The sequence below is a fragment of the Pantherophis guttatus genome, chromosome 4 (genome assembly GCF_059756535.1).
Source record: "Pantherophis guttatus breed Tessera chromosome 4, ASM5975653v1, whole genome shotgun sequence".
Lineage (NCBI taxonomy): Eukaryota > Metazoa > Chordata > Lepidosauria > Squamata > Colubridae > Pantherophis > Pantherophis guttatus.
Window position 1 is genome coordinate 128,987,286 of NC_142066.1, and position 21,495 is coordinate 129,008,780.

At 37.5% G+C, this 21,495-nt stretch overlaps 1 protein-coding gene across 2 annotated transcripts; it reads left to right on the plus strand.

Moving 5' to 3' along the window:
- Positions 1-4,092: 4,092 nt before the first annotated feature.
- PDK4 (pyruvate dehydrogenase kinase 4) lies at positions 4,093-21,353 on the plus strand. 2 transcript variants are annotated; one of them, XR_004588430.2, is made up of 12 exons: positions 4,093-4,829; positions 6,683-6,824; positions 8,125-8,196; positions 11,633-11,817; positions 11,918-12,004; positions 13,756-13,833; positions 14,393-14,469; positions 15,288-15,386; positions 16,842-16,949; positions 17,249-17,362; positions 18,118-18,321; positions 19,649-21,353. XR_004588430.2 is itself a non-coding variant. In XM_034401822.2 (11 exons), the coding sequence occupies exons 1-11, from the start codon at positions 4,574-4,576 to the stop codon at positions 18,256-18,258; spliced, it is 1,359 nt and encodes a 452-aa protein (XP_034257713.1). In that variant the 5' UTR covers positions 4,093-4,573; the 3' UTR covers positions 18,259-21,353. The 2 variants fall into 2 exon arrangements, 1 of the variants encoding a protein (XP_034257713.1); XM_034401822.2 differs by having other exon boundaries at positions 18,118-21,353.
- Positions 21,354-21,495: the final 142 nt, after the last annotated feature.

A 21,495-nucleotide genomic window follows, 5' to 3' on the forward strand; every position in this document is an offset into this window, starting at 1 on the left:
AATAGAATAGAATAGAATAGAATAGAATAGAATTCTTTATTGGCCAAGTGTGATTGGACACACAAGGAATTTGTCTTTGCTCTCAGTGTACATAAAGAAAAATAAAATACATTCATTAAGATTCAAGAATCATAAGATACAACACTTAGTGATAGTCATAGGTTACTAATAAACAATCAAATCATACTAGGAAACAAATAAAACAATATAAATTGTAAAGATACAAGCAACATGGTTATAGTCATAAGTGGGAAGAGATAGGTACTAGGAAAGATGATAAGAATAATAGTAATACAGTCTTAGTAAATAATTTGACTGTATTATGGGAATTAGTTGTTTAGCAGAGTGATGACATTCAGGAAAAAAACTATCCTTGTGTCTAGTTGTTCTGGATATCATTGTGCCAAAACATTAGTTACTTATTAACTAGATATTCTAAAATCCTGTATGAATGAACTAGGGCAGTTTGAACCAGCTTGTAAAATGGGAGGCAGATATTGGTGTACAATCAAGAAAACCAAGAAAACTACCACACTGGGAGAACATCACATCTAACAGATTGGTTCTGCTAATGGAAAACTGTCAGCCCTTCTAAGTAGAACAGATTAGGAAACCAAAATTATGCATGCTAATATTCATTGTATTATTCAAGGTTATAGTATCAGAATCTTGCAATTTGAATGTGTTTTCATTGTCCCTTCCTTTATTGTTGCGATAACTAAGGAGGGCATTGTCTGAGATGCTTAGACAAGTTACAGTTCTGACCAGGATTCAGATTTCTTTTATCTGACAATTTATAGCCACATTAAATAGCTGCAAATAACATCGATTAGAGTGTTTAAAACTGTTACAGAGCAATATGTACAGATAGTCCTTGATTTACAACAATTGAGCCCAAAATTTCTGTTGTTAAGCAAGTCATTTATTAAGTGAATTTTGCCTAATTTTGCAACCTTTCTTACCACAATTGTTAAGTGAATCACTGCAGTTGTTAAGTTACTAACACAGTTGTTAAGTAAATCTGGCTTTCCCACTGACTTTGTTTGTCAGAAGATTCAAAAGGTGATCACACAACCCTGGGACCCTGCAACTGTCATAAATATAAACCAGTTGCAAGCACCCAAATTCTGATCATATGACCATGGGGATGCTAAAATATCATAAGTGTGAAAAACAGTCATAAGTCAGTTTTTTCAGTGCCTTGCAATTTCAGTCACTAAATGAACTGTTATAAATCAAGGATTACCTGTACTATATATCTTTACAAATACTCCATATAATTAATTGAAATTAGTTCCCATTTGAGCAAGCCTTGAATCATGCAAAAAAGAAACACATTTAACATATAGAACTATAATCCCAAATGCTCCTGTCAAGAATTACAGTAAGTACCACTTAATATAGTTGTAGTTATATCTAAGTTCATATGCATAATACTGCAAATAGGAACTAGAGTTCAGAATTTATTTTTAAAGTAAAAATGTACAGCAAATGTTCAAGTGCATAAACTGAGAAATTCATCTGGAAAAATACTTCAGGGTCTTTGGAGTTTTGATAAAAACTCTAAATGAAGGACTGTTCTAGAAAAATATTTGAAGGAGTCCAATAAGAGAAACAAATTATTTTATGAGTCAAACAAAACTGCAAAGACATCCACTTACAAAAGAATTGTGAATACAATTCAAGATGAACTGTAGTTGTTCAACCCTCTTCTATTTTGTCTGTAAGGATTAATTTAGAAGGAAATCCAAACAGCTGACTCTTCTGTGAAATAGGAGGAGGATATGTTTCTTCTGCAAAAGTTGACCTTTTGCCTACTAAACTTTCCTTACGGAGGCACTACATCCCTGGCAATTTCACAGACCAAGTGAAAAGTCTGTTCCCAGTACTATGAACTTTCCCCAAGTAAACTTCACTTTCAGATAAAATGTGTCCTAAATCAATAAACTGACATAGCTTTTCTAACTGAGCATTGTATCTATCTAGTCTTATCTGTACCAGAAAGTTGGGCTATCAACTTTCTTCTCTAATTGTTTATGCTAAAGGCCAATTAGAAGAATTGCTTCTTATTGATGGCAACATGGCTCGAAAACAATTAAGTATAATTTTTTACTGGACTGTTCTAAGCAGGCCAAACTAGATATGACCAAGCCAGAAGTTCAAAAAATCCAGAACTTGCTGATTTATATTTTCCAGCCATTAATTTTAGTTGATCATTATAAGAAAGGTCATTTAGTTGATCATTCCATGAAAAAAACCATAATCCATCTAAACTGATATCCATTTGCATTAACAGGAGTTCATGAATAAATGCAGACATGAAAAATGCCCCATTAGATCCAGATGCTGCATTTGATTACACAAAATGGCTTTTAGGATCCAAAATGGATCCTAAAAGCCATTTTTCCCACCCTGTACCTGTGGGGAAAATGCCAAGATGATTAATTGCAGTTCATGCCCAACAAGAAGATTGAATAACTTTCTCTGCCAATAAAAATTGCTGATACTAATTTATTTTTAAGAGATGAGACTATTGTTAAATCTTTTATACCTCTTAAAGACTGTGAGACTTCAATTTTAGGGAGATGTTTTATGCTGATGTCATAATGCTATATGACTATGATGCTATGAGAGTAACATAGACTAAAGATTCAGAAGTAAAGATCTAGATTGATAAGGCAAAATAGTCTTCTTTCATCAAGAAAATAATAGAAGATCACACTTTCTCAACCTAAGCTCCTAGATAATAGCTTTGTCAGCACTACTACACACTGTATATTACCTGTTCCCAAAATGTAGCTGACAATAGCTAGAGCAACAATTGAAATCAGAAACAAAACTTTTTCTTGCTAGCATCCAGACCAAGTAAGAATTGCGAATATTTCTAAAATTTGCTGTTTCACAATATTTAAAGCAATGTTTCTCAACTTCAACAACTTTTAAGAGTGGTAGATTTTAATAACCAGAAAACCACAGCTATTGTGCAGCACAGGAAATTCTGGGAGTCAAAACACCACCCACCTTAAATTCGTGAAATTGAGAAATAGTGTTTTAGACAATCTTGTTACTCTGTTCATTAGTTTTATTTTTTGTCTTTTTGTCTCCCAACACCCAAAACAGCAAATCATTGCCTATCTTAACATCCTTTTAAAAATCTCATGGGACTTTTGAGTTGCCTCATGAACTGTTTTGAAGCTTTTCAAGAATCAGTTTGGAGAAGGAGAGGAAGGCAAAGGAACCTCAAAACCAAGGGTGAACTCCAGCAGGTTCTGACAGGTTCTGGAAAACCGGTAGCTGGAAATTTTGAGCAGTTCGGAGAACCTGTAGCTGAAATTTTGAGCAGTTCGGAGAACCGGTAGTGTAAATTTTGAGTAGTTTGGAGAACCAGCAAATACCACCTCTGGCTGGCCTCAGAGTGGGGTGGGAATGGAGATTTTGCAATATCCTTTCCCTGGAGTGGGGTGAGAATGGAGATTTTGCAGTATCCTTTGCCTGCCATGCCCACCAAGCCATGCCCAGTAGTAAAAAAATTTGGATTTCACCACTGCTCAAAACTAAATATTACGGAAACAAAGGGGCTATTTGGAAAGTAGAGAATGGTAGGGAAATAAACGGAGTTTGGGATTTATTTATTCTTGCCCTAACAGACATTAGTTATCCTTAGAGCTGTATGTAGAGTATTTCAAGGGGAAAGATAATGTTGCAGAGGAAAAATATCCTTGAAGAGGATACTTTTTTGGAAGTGAACTTCTTGCTATTCAATAACACGTCCTCTAGTGCCTGGCTCCCTGCCACAGGCAGGCCTAGTGTGACCGCCTCCCGCTTCCCCGCCTCGGGGGTGTTCTCGCAGTTCTTGGAAAAAGAGGTATAACCCTCAAGCCACCCCTACCCTCCCTTTCCCTCAGGAATCGAGCCAAGTTGTTTTCAGTAGTCGTCGGGTCGGGCCAGAAGTCAAGATTCCACCGTCGATAATACAACGCAGCTGATTGGTTCCTACGCAGAAGCGAACTTAAAATTAGAAAAACCAATGAGAAACCGACAAAACGCCACACTCCTTTCTTTCTCCCCCCCCCTCCCTGCACCCGTCCGCGCGATCATCAGTTGGGGGTTTGTCAAGGCGGGGTGAAGTAAGAGAGGACAGGGCTATTCTGAGGTAAATACAGTAATTTTTTTAATGAAAGATGCCGTTCATCGCCCGTTACATCCGAAACGCTGGAAGACAGCGCGGCCTTATTGGACGCGGCAGAGACACACCTCCTAAAGTTACACCTCCTCTTCCCTCCTCCTGAGGTGCTTGGCTCATCAGAAATAGTAAGGTTCACCCCCCAGGGTGATGCAGCTCCAGCTTCGCTTTTGCCCTTTTTCCGACAGTTAACCGCCAGGAGGCGTGGCTTAGCTTCGACTTTCTTCCATTTCTGACGGTTACTTCCCCACCTCCGGGGCGTGGCTTAATTTGAAAGCCCAACCCTCCAGGGGGAAGTGTCAATAGGTGCTGCACGTGCAGGTCATTTAGTCAGGGGATTTAAAGTGAAGAGTCTTGTTAGCGCCACCTTTAGCCTTGTTCACAGCTGAGATGAAGGCTGCGCGGATTGTCCTGAGAAACGCGGCTCCTTTGGCCGCTGGTAGTGGTAGTGGTAGCGGTAGCGGTAGTGCTAGTGCTAGTGGTGGTGCTAGTGGTAGTAGTAGTGGTAGTGCTGGCGCTGGCGGCTCTACTGCCAACAACGGTGCCGGAGCCAGAGCCGGAGCCGGAGCCGAAACAATCAAAGAAGTGGAACGTTTGTCGCGTTTCTCTCCATCGCCTCTTTCCATCAAGCAATTCCTGGATTTCGGTGAGGGGCGTGAATGGGGTGTGGGGTGTAGGAAGGGAGACTTCTGGCGGATCTCTAGGTCAGCCTTGGAGGGCTCTAGGTCTCATGGCTGGGAATTTGGGAACACATCTATCAAGGCGGGGCAGTTATCAGTGCTATCCCATATGAAATGCTGCGAAGTGGGGATGTCTTTGAGGTTGTAGGTCCTTGCTTGAGAAGCGGGACCGTGACTGTTTTTCTCCTTTAAATCAGCGCGAAGTTTGTGTTTCTGCCCAGTTTCTGTAGCTGGAGAATCCTCTAGCAGAGAATGAGGGGTGTGAGAAAAGTTTGCAAAAGCTGGGATGTTGGGCTACTCTGTGGATTGTATGGATGATAGCATTGCCTCAATCTTTGGATATCAGGTCCTTTTAAAGTTTATTTCAGTTTAAAACCCTCAGTCTAGTGTCACCTTTGAGATAAGGCATTCATTCTGGGATCTCTTTCTATGAAGTAGTCTGCCTTTCCAGGTGGCCTTAATCTGATGTGATGCAATTCAAATATCTGATGACATGGGCTCTAAACACAGGGATTTCTGCCACAATCTTACATACTGCAATTTAATGTGCAGCTGACAAAATTAACTGATTAGAATGGAAACTACTTTTGAGTAACATTGTAATACTCATTTTTGAAGTCTGCTATGTGCTGCTTTGTTTTTCTTTCTAAGTTTCTTTCTAAGTCTTTCTAAGTGCTGCTTTGTTTTTTACATCTTTCTTGTACCCTTGTACTCCAGGCTAAGTTTTCATGGCTATTATGTTTCTATCATTTTTGAAGAAACTTTATTGACCATATTTGTGCAACTTCTTTTTACAACTTTGTTGTACAAAAGTTTTGCTTTTACTTAATGATGTAGGAATGTATCTTGATTTGTGATCTTTCCTAAATTTTATGGTGTTTGGACAATGGACTGAAGTTTTAAACAAGATAGCATGTGCACATTTTTCATATTGTATTTTTCTATTCAATATATTATTACATTATTATTTAAATGTAAACACATTTGGTATTTTTATTTTGGTTACTATTAGCATTCCTAGCAGCCAATTGTGTTGCTAGTAGTCAATACTGTTGTTGGTAGCCAATAGTGCTAGTACTAACAGTATTACTATCAATGTATTAAAAGTATACATTTTAAGATAAACAGCTATTTTGCTTTCCTCACTCAGTTAAATTTTTAAAAGGGAGCCAAAGAAATTGGATATTTTATTGTGGATTTTAGACAAATATTTGCAGGAATCTTTTTAATCGTCTCAATGGATTTAGTTCCTTCCCTAATTCTTCAGTCTAAATGATTTACATATATTATGAATGTGTATATTGTTTTTATGTCTGTTTTGCCAGTTTGTTCAACTGGACTTTTTTAAAAAATGTCTTATTTGGTGTATTACAATGCAAACCTACTTCATTGGTTAGGAATAGTTGACTTTCATTTAGGTGTAGTTGCTTTCTAAAGCAATGTGTGAATGTAATTGTTAAATTTTAAATCCCCGTATACAGCCATTTAAATATAAGAGTTTATTAACACAATTTAAATACAGAACATATAAGTAAATATTTTTTTTGTTTTGTATTTTCCCCAGATGTTGCTACAATACTATAATTTACAGTTTATTTGGGTTTGGATAACCCATATAGCAATCATAACCCAGTGCAATGCATCTGTAAAACTAACAGTGCTACAACTGGGGCTATCTCATTTCTACTGCATAAAATTCCAGCTAGCAGCAAACAAAAAACATGTAAACTTTGTGCATACTATTAATATGGGTAGAAAGTTTATTGAAACTGTTTTAGCCCATTGCACTGAAAATATATTATATATCCTTTTTTTGTAGGTTCAACAAATGCATGTGAGAAAACCTCATTCTCATTTCTTCGGCATGAGCTTCCAGTTCGGCTAGCAAATATTTTGAAAGAAATTGATCTCCTTCCTAATCTATTATTGGGTACAACTTCAGTACAGTTAGTAAAGGATTGGTAAGTAGCAAAATTTGCCAAATTTCAATTATTACATTTTAGTCACCTTACACTATTTTTTTAATCAAGTAGGTAATCAGTGCAAAGGTAATACTACCAGAAGGTATCCCTGCCTCCCATCCTCAGCCTTTTCTTACAGCACTGATTTTCAAACCAAGAAAGAAATAAACTGCTCACAGGAATAGGGAAGGGCAGGAGAAAAATCTCTCTTTCAGATCAACTGGAGAGGATAAGGAGATAATAACAAGGTCCAACAGTGAAGCTTTGATCTCAGTAAGGAATTTTGAAAATGTGAGATGTGACACGAATGTTACTTCATAGGAAACCCACCTGTCCTGTTGCTTCAAAGAAAATGTTACATTCTTTTCCTGTGGAGGGGTAGGTGAGCCAGAAATAGATTTGTTCAGCTTGCAAAACTTTCTGCAAGACCCACATAATATCAATATCATGAAATATGAAGTGTAATATTGATTTTAGATTCACACAGCCTTGAATATGAAAAGGCCTGTATGAATAAGTAATAGCAAGCCCTTGAAGCCCTGCTAGTATGTATTCTGCAGTCATTTTGTAATTTCTGCTAAAAGATAGAAAGACACTAATGACCCCTATGTATATTCTCTCTATGTTTGGTAGTATTCTGATAATTTATGGCACTGGTCATATCACAATAAATAAAAGTAGATTTTGTTGCAGCTGCTGTATCTTGTATAGACTTGCTGGCATTCTGAAATGCTGATTTGAATAAAATTGCATATAAAATGCTACAAAATATTAAAACTTTGTCAATGGATGATGAAAAGTGAATATGTATGAGGTGCTAAAATTTTTGGGGAAAGTATTTAAAGTACTTATAATGTTAAATACTCCAAATGTTGATTTAAACAAGGACTTTGGTGTTATTTTTCTACATTTATACATAATGAAGGTCCTTCTATATGCTCCTAATTTGTATAGTTTTTGAAGTTACTGTTAACACTGCTTAGCCGTATATGTGCCAAGAGGTTTTCTATAGACTTTGTATATGTGCGTGTTTCTTCAGGTCAGTTTTGACCCCTTGTAACTGCCTGAAGAAGTCCCTAAAGTTTTCTTGGCATGTTTTTTCAGAAGTAGTTTATAATTGTTTCCTTCCTAAGCATGTGAGAGAGTGATTGACTAAGGTCATCCAGCTGGTTTTGTGTCTGAAATGGGATTAGAACTCATGGACTCCCAGTTTGTAGTCCAATCCCTTAACCACAACATTAAATTAGCCCTTTGGTCTATATGAATAGTCTCATATTTGCATTACTTGTGCTCTTCACAGGTACATTCAAAGCCTACTGGAACTAGTGGAATTTCAAGATAAAAAATCAGATGACCACAAAGTTCTTTCAGAGTATGTTTCTTTCTGTTATCTTTTTTCAGTACCTTATTCTATTTTAAGTAATGGTTGGTTAATGTTGGATGATTCATCTAACTTGAAACCCAGAGCTTAGATAACTATATTACAATGAGATAATGATGCAGAAGCAAAACTAATAGATTTGATATAGCAAAGGTGACACTTTTAAATAAAGTATATCAACAAATTATGAAGTTTCAAAGTACTATTCGTAACAATCAGTTGTTTTGATTTGATATATGAGAAAGTAAACTAATGCATTTACATTTTTCGTCTGTTATGTTTTGTATAACAAACTATTGCTATCTAAGAATCAACCAATGGAACAACTTGCCTTCAGAGGTTGTGTGAGCTTCATCACTGGAAGCTTTCAAGAAGAGACTAGACTGCCATCTGTCAGAAATGGTGTAGGGTTTGCTTGGGTGGTGGGTTGGATTAGATTTATTTATTTATTTATTTATTTATTATTTATTTATTTATTATATTTCTATACCACCTTTCTCCCGTAGGACACAAGGTGGTGTACAGTCAAGAAAAATATAGACACACAAACATCATAAAATTGCTAATTAAAATTATTACTTAGTTTGGTCAATCAAATAAAACCCAGAATAACATTTAAAAAATCATTCACATGTTCGTATGTTTAGCCCCGCCTGTTGGAACATCAGGGTCTTGAGGGCACAGCGGAAAGCACGGAGATCAGGGATATTCCGTATCTCCGGGGGCAGTTCATTCCAAAGGGTGGGAGCCCCCACAGAGAAGGCCCTCCCCCTGGGAGCCGCCAGTCGACATAATTTGACTGACGGTACCCTGAGTAGTACCTCCCTGTGAGAACGAACTGGTCGGTGGGAGGCTATTGGTGGCAAAAGACGGTCTCGTAGGTACCCAAGTCCTAAGCCATGGAGCGCTTTAAAGGTGATAACTAACACCTTGAATCGCTCCCGGAAGACCACCAGGAGCCAGTGCAACTCGCGTAGGAGAGGTGTTACATGGGCGTAATGAGCTGCGCCCATAATCACCCATGCGGTTACGTTCTGGACCAGTTGGAGCCTCCGGGTGCTTTTCAAGGGGAGCCCCATGTAGAGAGCATTACAGTAGTCCATATGGGAGGTAACTAGGGCATGAGTGACCGTGCGCAAGGCGTCCCGATCCAGAAAGGGACGCAACTGGCGGATCAGGCGAACCTGATAAAAGGCACCCCTGGCCACGGCCGTCAAATGATCTTCTAAAGATAACCGTGAATCCAGGAGGATACCCAAGTTGCGGGCCCTCTCTGTGGGGAGCAAGATCTCATCCCCTATTGTCAGTGATGGTACTAGCTGACTATACCGGGACGCCGGAAGCCACAGCCACTCGGTCTTGGAGGGGTTGAGTCTGAGCTTGTTTCTCCCCATCCAGATCCGCACGGCCTCCAGCCAACAGGACATCACAGCAAGGGCATCATTGGGGTGGTCTGGGGTGGAGATGTATAGCTGTGTGTCATCAGCATACTGATGAACACTCACCCCAAAACCATGGATGATCTCGCCTAGCGGTTTTACATAAATGTTGAACAGAAGGGGTGAGAGGACTGACCCTTGTGGCACCACACAAATAAGGTGCCTCGAGGTCGACCTCTGCCCCCCTGCCAACACAAACTGCGAACGGTCAGAGAGGAAGGAGGAGAACCACCGAAGCACGGTGCCCCCTATTCCTAACCCCTCCAGCCGGTGCAGTAAGATACCATGGTCGATGGTATCAAAAGCCGCTGAGAGATCTAATAGGACCAGGATAGAGGAGCAACCTCTGTCCCGAGCCCTCCAGAGATCATCCACCAATGCGACCAATGCCGTTTCCATGCTGTATCATGACCTGAAGCCCGACTGGAACGGATCCAGATAGACAACTTCATCCAGGTATCGGGGTAGTTGTCGCACCATCACACTCTCAACAACCTTCGCAACAAAGCGAAGATTGGAGACTGGATGATAATTTGATAATATAGCCAGGTCCAGGGAAGGCTTCTTGAGGAGGGGTTTCACAACCGCCTCTTTCAAGGCGGCAGGAAAGACACCCTCACTCAGAGAAGCATTTATAATCCCCTGGAGCTAGCCTCGTGTAATCTCCCGGGAGGCCAGTACCAACCAGGAGGGACATGGGTCCAATAAACATGTGGCAGCATTAAGCTTGCCCAGAATCCTGTCCACGTCCTCAGGAGCCACAGAGTCAAACTCTTCCCAGATAACGCTCTCAAGACCTGCTCCCATCTCCTCCCCTGGATCTACCCAATCGGAGTCCAGGCCTTTCCGAATCTGAGCGACTTTATCATGCAGGAATTGTACAAAATCCTCAGCTCAACCCTTTAAGGGATCTTCCCGTACCCCCACCTGAAGTAGGGAGCGGGTCACCCTAAACAGCGCAGCTGGGCGGTTCTCTGCAGATGCAATAAGAGCGGAGAAGTAGCTAGACTTCACCGCTCTTATCGCCACTAGGTAGGTCTTAATATAAGCTCTCACCTGTGTTCGGTCAGATTCAGATCGGCTTGTCCTCCAATCGCTCTCCAGGCGTCTTTTCCGACGCTTCATCTCTCTCAGCTCCTCGGAAAACCAAGGAGCTAGACGAGATCGGCATCAGGTCAGAGGTCGCAAAGGCACGACGCGGTCCAAGGCCCCAGTAGCTGCCCTGTCCCAGGCGACCACCAGGTCCTCAGTCGAGTTGTGAGCCAGAGTCTCAGGAAATGGCCCAAGCTCCATCAGGAACCTTTCGGGGTCCATCAGGCGCCTGGGACGGAACCATTTGGTTGGTTCCGTCTCCCTGCGGTAGGTGGAAGTGACTTGAAAGTCCATGTGAAGGAGAGAATGATCAGACCATGACAAGGGCTTGATGTCTATATCCCCTATTCTTAGATCATTCAGCCACTGATCAGAGACAAAAATCAAGTCCAGAGTGTGATTCCCCAAGTGGGTGGGGCCTTGAACTACCTGGGTCAGGTCCATGGCCGTCATGGAAGCCATGAACTCCCGAGCCATCTCCAACATCTCACCAGCGGATGGCAGGTTAAAATCCCCCATAACAATAAGTCTGGGGGTTTCCACCGCCACCCCGGCTATAATGTCGAGCAGCTCAGGCAGGACCGCTGTTACGTGGCAGGGAGCCAGGTACGCAATCAGTAGGCCCATCTGAATCCCCCGACCCCACTTCACAAGGAGGGACTCACATCCGGCTATCTGAGGAACAGTGGCCTCCCTCGGGCAAAGACTTTCTCTAATGATTGCTGCCACTCCCCCACCCCTTCCCTGAGTCCTTGGCTGATGGAATGCACGGAAGATGCAGATGACCTACAAGGTCCCTTCCAACAGATTCTGTTAATCTGTTAATATTTGTTTACTGCAATTTTGGTTTTCAGAATTTTTATATAGGTAAATATGAAGTTCTGTGTTTCTCCCAGTTTCATAGATGCCATTACTAAGATCCGAAACAGACATCACAGTGTAATGCCCATGATGGCACAAGGGATATTAGAATACAGAGATTCATCTAAAATGGATTCATGCATCAATCATAATATTCAGTATTTCTTGGATCGATTTTACATGAACCGGGTATCTATTCGAATGTTAATAAACCAGCACAGTAAGTTACATTTTTATTCTTTTGATAAATCAATTTTCATAAGCTTTGAAAATGTTCTGAGAAAAAACATTTCTTCAATTTCATATCTTTATTTCAACAGCATTTATATTTGATACTAATAATGTGTGTAACCCGCGACATATTGGATGCATTGATCCTTGCTGTGATGTTGTGGATCTAGTGTATGGTATGTATAAAAAAGAACGCATTGGTCATAGTTGTCATGTAGCTTGATATGTAAACAGCATATTAATATCCAGTAAATTATGAATGTGGTTTGTTGCTTTTTGGCTTAGTTTTTGGCTTAGTTTAAAGACCATGAATATATCAAGTTATGATGGCTTGCTCAAAAAATCTTGGCTTTAGATCATGGCTTAGAATTAAATATGAATGCACTGAATTTTTTTCCTAGGGAGTACAACAAATTTGAGAAGATGTAAGAAGATTTAGACTTCTCAGTGAAAAACTATCAATAGTTGATTAATTTAAACAGCAGTGCTGCCAAAATGCTCAGTTAGTTGAATAAACACAACATAAATTAAGGTAGTTGGTCCTATAAGACAGTTTTTTCATTCATAAAATTCTAATTATTTAATCAAAATCTGGAGGTTGCAAATTTAGGCTACAATCTTAGATAGTTGATTTCTGTGATACAAGAAGATATGCAGAAATAAGAACATTATGATTAAGTCTTAAATACATTTACATGGTAATAAACCCTGTTCAGTTCTGTGACATTTGTTTTTTGAATATATGTAAATAATGTCTACATGAAAATACCAGGGTAGTTATTCAGAGCTTTGGAGATGGCTGCCATCATTATCCTATTGATAAACAGCTATGCTATGCTCATCTGTATGATTCCAAGGAAGCAATCAATTCCTTTGAATGTTGCACATTTCAGTAATGGACTAGATAAGGGTGAACAAGCTTAAATTAAATCCAAAAAAGCAGATATGCTCTAGGTATAAGATTAAGATGAAGCCTGTTTTAAATGCAGTTCTAGAACCCCAAAAAGAACACGTTTGCAGGTTAGCAATGATTCTTGAGATTGTATTTGCAAATGATGGCCTCAATAAGCATATATCCACAAATGTGGTTAATATGCTGATTATAATATTCCTTGAGTCATCAAACTTGATAATAGTTAACCATGCTGGTTATAAACCATCTTGATCAAGGCAGCGGAACTACAGTACTCATGAAAAGTATCTCAAAACTGTAGTTGGGTGTCAAAAGTCTATTAGTTGCAGACCACTACAAAGTAGTGATTGTATGACAACTGTTATTGACACAGATGTTACTCACTGCCTGCCAGGTGCAATGTTAAGTTGTTAGTGTGGTCCTTTAAAGACTCAAATGACTTAAGGCCTGAGAATCTGAAAAGGTCCTTCTCCTGCAATCAACCTGCCCCATTACTTAAATCACTAGGAATGGCTTTATTTTGAAGATGCTGCAGCTCTCAGAAATTCAACTGTCTGGTATATGGGAGAAGGGCTTCTTCTTCATGGCATTCAGGATATGGAATGCTCTCCTAAGGAGATTAATGTAGTCCAATATCTCCAATATTTAAAGAATAGTTTAGTTGTTAAATTTAATAATACTGTTCATTTAATTGTACTGCTCCTTATTGTTTTCTTTATGTTGTATTTTATTTTTGCAAGCCACCTTGAGTGCTTATATAAGTAGAAAGGAAGTTACAAATGTAACATTTAATAAAAGAAATATATCTTAATAGAGAAATCTTAAATCTATTTCAATAGTGTTTTAGGCCCATAGTAGATTTGCTGACCGTAATAAATAAATTATTGTAAATAATGGAAAATTTATACAATACATTCATGTAATAAATATTGTATAATACTAAGTTGTCTGATGTTTAGAAAACAATACTATAACATAAAAATTATTTAATCTTGTTCTTAAAAATATATTTAGATGCTTTCCAGAGTTCCCAGATGCTTTGTGATCAACACTATTTTGCTTCTCCAGAGTTAAAGCTTACTCAAATAAATGGTAAGATTTTTTTTCTGACTGTACTCGTCTATTTCTGAAAGCTTTTCACTTTCAATAATCCTTACTGCTGTTTTTCTTATCTTCAGTAAATATGTCCTAGAATTGCTAGCGAATCACATTTTCCCTACAGATAATGCTTACATGTGCACAGCTGCATTCATTCACTTATGCAGCACTGTGCCAAATACAAAAGGACTTTGACATGCAATTGTGCAATAGTTGGTTTCAGGGTGTACTAAAAAAAAGAGAGAGAATAAATTCACCACTCAATATTCACTTGCAATAATCCAAGAAAATTTTATCATGAAAGGTAGGCCAGAAGAATTCCACAAATCTGTGCAGGCAGATTATAGGGAAAGGTATAATTTGAGAATATATAAAGATTTGAAAAACTAGTCAGACTTAAAGTGCTAGAAAATAAAAGATGATCAAACTCAGAATGCAGTGTGGGATGCACAGATCTCATTAAAAACTTTCTTTGCATCCATAATAATTGTTGGAATAAAATTTCAGTAATAAAATAAAAGTTGATTTATTGTGTGTTGTATTTTTTTTTTAGCAAAAGCACCTGGAGAGCCTATATACATGGTATATGTACCTTCTCATCTCTTTCACATGCTGTTTGAACTTTTCAAGGTTTGTAATTGGTTTTAAAATTTTTATTTTAAGCATGCATTAAAACACGGATTGGTATTTATTGGTATTTATTTTAAGCATGCATTAAAACACGGATTGGATTTAGCTGAAATATTATTTGCAATATCTGTGGAAAGGATATCAAAAGTATAGGATATTACAAATCTAGCAACTACCAAGGTACCACAGAATTGTACTCTTCCCAACATTAGTATTCCAATAATAGTTAAAATTGAACGAATGATGGTTAAAGGTTAAAGTGGCTCTTTCTGTGCATTTAAAATAGGGCCCTGACAAGGGAGATAATTTGTTTGCCACCCATTTGCTTCAAGGCAACTCACTACCTTTGAATCTTTGTTAATAAGATAGTTTTCTTGTTAATATGACAAAAAAGTTATTACTCTATTAGTCAATTATGTATGTAGTTCAGTGGTGGGTTTCACTTACCTTTGCTACTGGTTCGCTTGCACATGCGCCACTTCTGCACACATGCAGAAGCTTCTGCGCATGCATTTGGTAATCCATTTGGTTATGGATTATCGATTTCTCATCTTTATGCTAAATACTTTCATGGAGATCTCAATCTGTACTCTATTTCAGGGTATGGAACAGAGCTTATTTGATGATGTCCGGGTGGGTGGGCAGAGCCTCCCGCTGCTGCTGCTACCGGTTTGCCCAAACCAGGGTGAACCGATAGAAACCCACCACTGATGCAGTTCATTTTCGTTATCAAAATTTCTATCTTAATGGGATAGGGCAAATTTTAATATTTTAAAACCTTTACAAACTAAATTAAATTCTTCTTAATTTCTGTATAGAATGCAATGAGAGCAACAGTTGAACATCAGGAAAAAAAACCTTCCCTTGATCCAATTGAGGTGACTGTTGTACTTGGAAAAGAAGACCTAACAATTAAGGTAGTTTCCCTACTTGAAAAAAACAGCCCACTGGGATTTGAATTATAGATTCCCCTACTCCCTCCTGCGTTCTAAACTACACTTAAGGAACAGAATTTCTAAGTTTATAGTTAAGTCAGTTGACCAACGGATTCCTTATAGCGATCAGACTGGGGTATAGTGTAAAGGCGAAGTATTTACCTAAATGTTGATTCTTTCTATTTAGCACTTTTTAATTTTATTAAGATATTTTCGTTGTTTCTATTTTATTTTGGACTTTCTCTATATTCTGTATTTTATATGGTCATAAGTTAATTAATCTATCCAATACTAAGATACTTATTACATTTGATACGAGAGTGAAATAAACGCATAAAATAATTAAATAAATAAAATTTAATAAAATAATTTATTTCATTATTTAAAATATTTATATAGATATCGATCTTTCAACTGACTCTGGGTGTCTCCCAATCAAAAATCCAATATATAAAATATATAATCATTTAAAACTTTAAAATTCAACTAATTAAAACAAAAACATCTGGCACCAGACAGTTCTAATGTCCATCTAATCTTCTCCCTATGCTTGGGGAGAATCCAGGTCTTCAAAATCTTATTTATAAAACCAAAAGCTAAAAGGATGACATCCTACTGAACTTCACAAGGCAGTATGTTCCATAGGTCAGTGGCTGCCATGGAAAAGACAGACTTCCTAGCTCCCATTAGATCTTTAGGTGAAGGGACCAGCAGCATGCCCATTCTATCTAACTTGGTAGGAAGGTTAGATGTCTTAAGGTAAAGGTAGTCCTGCATATGGCCCATAATAATAGGATATTAAAATGTGATGACCAACATCTCGAATTGCAGCTTGAAAGAAACGCTTAAGTCGCATGCATGAGTTGCATGTTGCAACTCATGCAACAGAGGTGTTACAAGCAAAACTGCAGGCCCCCATTATTGTGCACACTATTACATTCTGGACCAGTTGAAGTTTCTTTCAAGGGCAGCCCAATGGAGAGTGCATTGTAGTAATCCAGATGCGAAGTGACCAATGCCTGAGTGCCAACTGCAACCTGAGGAAAAGTTGCAATTAATGCACAGACAAATCTCTGCAAAGATCTGCCACCTGCTCCTTGAACAGGAGCTGTGACTCCAGGAAGACCCCACAAATTGCACACCACTCAGTCTGATGAAGTTTCACTCCATCCAGAGGGAAAGATGAAGAACCATCTACCCTTGTTTACTGTTGGAAAGACCTTTTGATTTATGTAGGCTTAATATGGAGTAAATAGATGGATTATAGATTGCAACCAATTAGAACTAGGTGAACAATCTCCAGCCAAGTACTATTTTGGCAGAATTTCTTTTTTTTAATTAGTAAGTCTGATACAAAAAGAGTCATTAGAAAATATGATTGTTTCAACCACAAGCAATTTGTTAATTATATGGGTATTTTCTTTTCTCTTTAACTAGATTGCTGATAGAGGTGGTGGTGTTCCACTGAGGATAATTGAAAGACTCTTCAGCTATACATATTCTACCGCACCAAAGCCTGTGATGGATAACAAAAATACTCCTATGGTAAGAGACAAAACTATAAGACTTCTGATACATAAAGTCAGACCATTGACAATCTTGGCATTATTTTATAGACAGGGACATGCAAAACTAGAAACATTCCTTTTGCTTCTCAACATTGTTTTATTATTCCATAGTATGCTTATTTAGTAAGTATTTAAAATTAAAATTGTCTCTGTTCTACATGTATGGAAGATAAGATTTTCATTTAGATCCTTAACTACTAAGCTACCTGAATTGAATAGAATTTAAAATAAGAGAGATTTATTTCAATTAATGAAAAATATTTTATTTCTTTTTAGGCTGGATTTGGTTATGGATTACCGATTTCTCGTCTTTATGCTAAATACTTTCATGGAGATCTCAATCTGTACTCCATTTCGGGGTATGGAACAGAAGCTGTTATCCACTTAAAGGTTTGTTCTGTGCTTTTATTTCTCCTTTCAAATATGGTAGTCTGTTTTCAGATGCCTTTTTATTTGTCTTACTAGTAATTTATGCATTGTCCTTTTAAAAAATAGCCTTTATAATCTGTGCAATTTTATTTATTTATTAAATTTGTTAGCTATCCATCTTGCTGAGAGACAACAATGATCCTTGGCAGAATATATTTTTTATTCTGTTTAAATTTGGGCAAATGATTTATTGTTTGTCATATTATTGGTTGGATTATATACTGTTTTGATACAGAATTATGCTGGTCTGTGTTCAAGATTTGACTTGAAAAAGCAGAGTAAAATGTTTATTAAGTCTGGGTATACTATTTACTATAAACAAAATTCTATCTCCTAAAGATAATTTGGCTTTTTAAAAAAAACATAAAATAATTCAGGTCTTTCAAAGCAGCTATATCAATTATTACCACATATATCAGCTATTCTGTCTGGAAGACAGAAATGAAAAAACATACAAAGTCTTGCAAAATGTGAAAACAAGAATTTTTAAACTAGTAGAATAATATTGCATAGTTAAATCGATCCATTGTATATACTATGTGTGTGTGTGTGTGTGTGTGTGTGTGTGTGTGTGTGTGTGTATGTGTATATATATATATATATATATATATATATATATATATATATATATATATATATATATGCAAATTGTGGCAAAAATAATATGCTTATCTCTAAATAGTAACAACTGTCTATTTATATTTTTAACTTTTCAGGCACTTTCTACAGAATCTATAGAGAAACTTCCTGTTTTCAATAAATCTGCATGTAAACATTATCAGACCTCTGTAGAAGCAGATGACTGGTGTGTTCCTAGGCAAAAAACAAATCCGTCAACACAGAATGTTGTTGTGTGAAGAGTACATTTGTCCAACACATTGAGATGGGATCAAATCACAGTTTCAGAAGGAATTAATGAAGTAAATTACTTGAAGTCACTACTGTTCAATACAAAGACTTAAATGAGATGAAAGAAATTATACTGAATGATGCTACCCATGCTGTGTTTGTGCAATGTAAACTAGTAGGAGAATTAAAGGGATAGAGTAATGCACATGTTGGTGGTCTTGAAGTTTAGATTAACACTCCAAAAATTCTAAAGTTTTCAGATTCCTATGTTTTGGAGAGAAAAAAGGCTATATGGCTTCTAGCAGTATCTATATTGAAGGAAATGGAAAACCATGAAGGATTTTCAAAGGAATTGAAATGGATGGAATTAGGTCATCCGTTAATTGAATAGGATATGAGGCTATCAGTAAAAACTTTTATGAATGGAATTGTTTATGCAACCGTCAAGTTGAAATTATTTCACAATATGGGTTTAGGTTGTATTTGATATTTAATCTGACAGCCTCCTTCTGTACTTCAAATAAAATACAACTTTAAAAATATATTAGTAATTTATTGGAGGTCTTTCATAAGGGTGTAATGATCAATAATCTGGTGGAGGATATAATACCTACATTTTTAAGACTTTAGGAAATACATTAACTGAGACACAAGAAAAATAATTATCCATGCAACAGTAAAGAATAACAATGGTAGAATATTTTGTGAAGAATTGATTGTAAAAATACTTCATTGTATTGCTCCTTAAAACCAGGAATCTATTATGGGCCCAGCTAGTACCAGTATAGATTGTCCTGCCTTTTCTTTATAGGCAGAATTGCTAACGAGCTAATCTTAATACATTTTTAAGGAATTATTGTGACAATTTTGCATCCATTCTTCTTTATGGCAGTTTTATCGGTGTTGTATTTGCTAATTTCCACTTTTTCATGGATTCCAAATTCATGTGAATAAGCAATCCCATCCATATGGGGCTATCATGTGCAATTGGTACAGTGCCAACAAAGGCTTAGCTGTTAACATTGATGAAATATTGAATGTTTTCTGATGAAAATATAATGCAAGCTTGGAAAATACTGAATGTTAAGTTAACTATTATTAGATCCTAATCATGAAAAAGAAATCTAATTGTTATGCTAATGGCAAGTGCATATTCGGTAGTCAGAGTGCATTAAAGATACTCCTGATGAGATATTTATGGACTGCTTGAGTACCATATTCTGGTGGGTATCACAAATGGTATCGAACTAATAGCATTAGTACAGATGTTAATTCAATTTTGGCCGTTACAATAATATTTGTTACTATGATACACTTGTTTAACTTGAGCAATATAGTACATAACATAAAGAATTGCTTTGCTAATATTGCTGCTGATCTGCTTCACAATCTTTACAGAGGACCTGGAGACTGTCTGGAATAGGGAATCAGCCAGAGCCTTTAACAGGATTGTGCCTATATGCAATACTCCCCATGATTTATGGAGGGGATGAGGAAGCTGAAAAGGATCAACAATCTGGCAAGAACAGGATGGGTATGGTGCATCCAACCTTATCCTTCTTGGTAGTTTTCAATACTATCAACCATGGTATTCCTTTGGGGACAACTTAGGGAATTGAGGGTGGGTAGAACAGTTTTGTGCTGGCTCACCTCTTTTATCTGAGGATTGGTGTTGATAGGGAGTGAGAGATCCATTTAAGGCGTCTGTTTTGTGGGATGCCACAGGGTTCAATTCTCTCTCCAGTCATTTATAACATCAAATGCTAACTCAGATCTTCTGTCACCATGCGATGAAATATCACTAATATGCTAATAATACCCACTTATAAATTTCCAGCCTGGGAAAAGTAGGTGATGTGATGGATGTTCTTCACTGCCTAGAAGCTATAGTGGCCTGGATGGGGAACAAAAGACTTCAACTGAACCCTGGAAAGATAGTGTGCTATGGGTAGCTCCCTCTATAATCCAGGAAGTTATCATTTTGGGTGGATAGTTAAGTACTGACAGACATAATACTTAACCCAGGGTCCTCCAGGACTTGCATTCCTGCTCAAAGAGCAGGTGGCAGCCATAGGTAGGAAGACTTTTGCTCAAGTTTCCTAGATAGAAAGGCGCTCTGCTTGGTCATTCATATCCTGGTCAACTCCTGTTTAGATAATTGCATAGCACTGTACATGAGACTACCCTTGAAAAATAGCCAGAAGCTTGATCTAGTACAGAATGAATGAGCAAGTTTAGATGCCCAAAGAAGGATGCATGTAATACCTTTGCTCTATGAATTGTATTAGGTACCCATTTGCTTCCAATACAGTTGAAGGTATTACCAGTAGTTATGACCTATAAAGCCCTACGTGGCCTTGATCAAGCTCCTATGGAAGTATTTTTATACCATCCAGTAGGGCAGGGGAGATATATTGCAAATATGTCCATCATTTAAAGAACTTTGATTGGTGGGGTCCAGAAAGAAAGCCTTCCCTGCTGTTGCTCCCACCCTGTGAAATATTCCCCCCGCCCGGACAAAGGTGAGGTAGGTCAGCACTATTCTGGCCTTCTGAAAAAGAGTTAAAACATTGCTCTGGGGGGACCCAGAGGAACACCAGGCTGGCTGGTACCCTGAAAGCCCTCCCTTAGCCTTTTAGTTAATTTTAACACTGTTTTTATCATCCTTGCCTCTTTTTAAATTTGTTAACTTTTATATACTGGTTTTATATTTTAATACTTTGTTGCACACCATTTGAGAAAGGTGGGTGGTTTAAAAAACATGTGAAAATTAAAAATAAATTTTAAAACCAACATTGTCAATCCATGCATTGCCTCTACAAAATTACTAGAGGTGTGGTCTTTGTGTTATTGCAATCTATCTATCTAAGTTACTGAATAGTTTAAATAACTTGTATAGGACTGGAACAAACATGAGCCTATGTTTTTGAGCAAAATAAAGTTGAATACCGTTTTGTATACAACACATTTTATCAAAAATCTGCAGAATGTGAGAAATCTAAGTGTTTTTAATTTTAGAATGAATCATTTCTGTCACAATTTACATTCTGAAACAGGTCACTTGAAATACACTATGCTTATAATAAAATGTTTTTTTAAAATATTGCTGGACTCTGTATTTCATAAAATGAATATGTGTCTATGTGCTATTCTGTTCATGAAATGTATTTATTTGTTCTATGGTCTATTCCATTTTTGTACCTCAAACTTTTTAAAAAAGCAATGTGGGAATGGTCTACTCATAA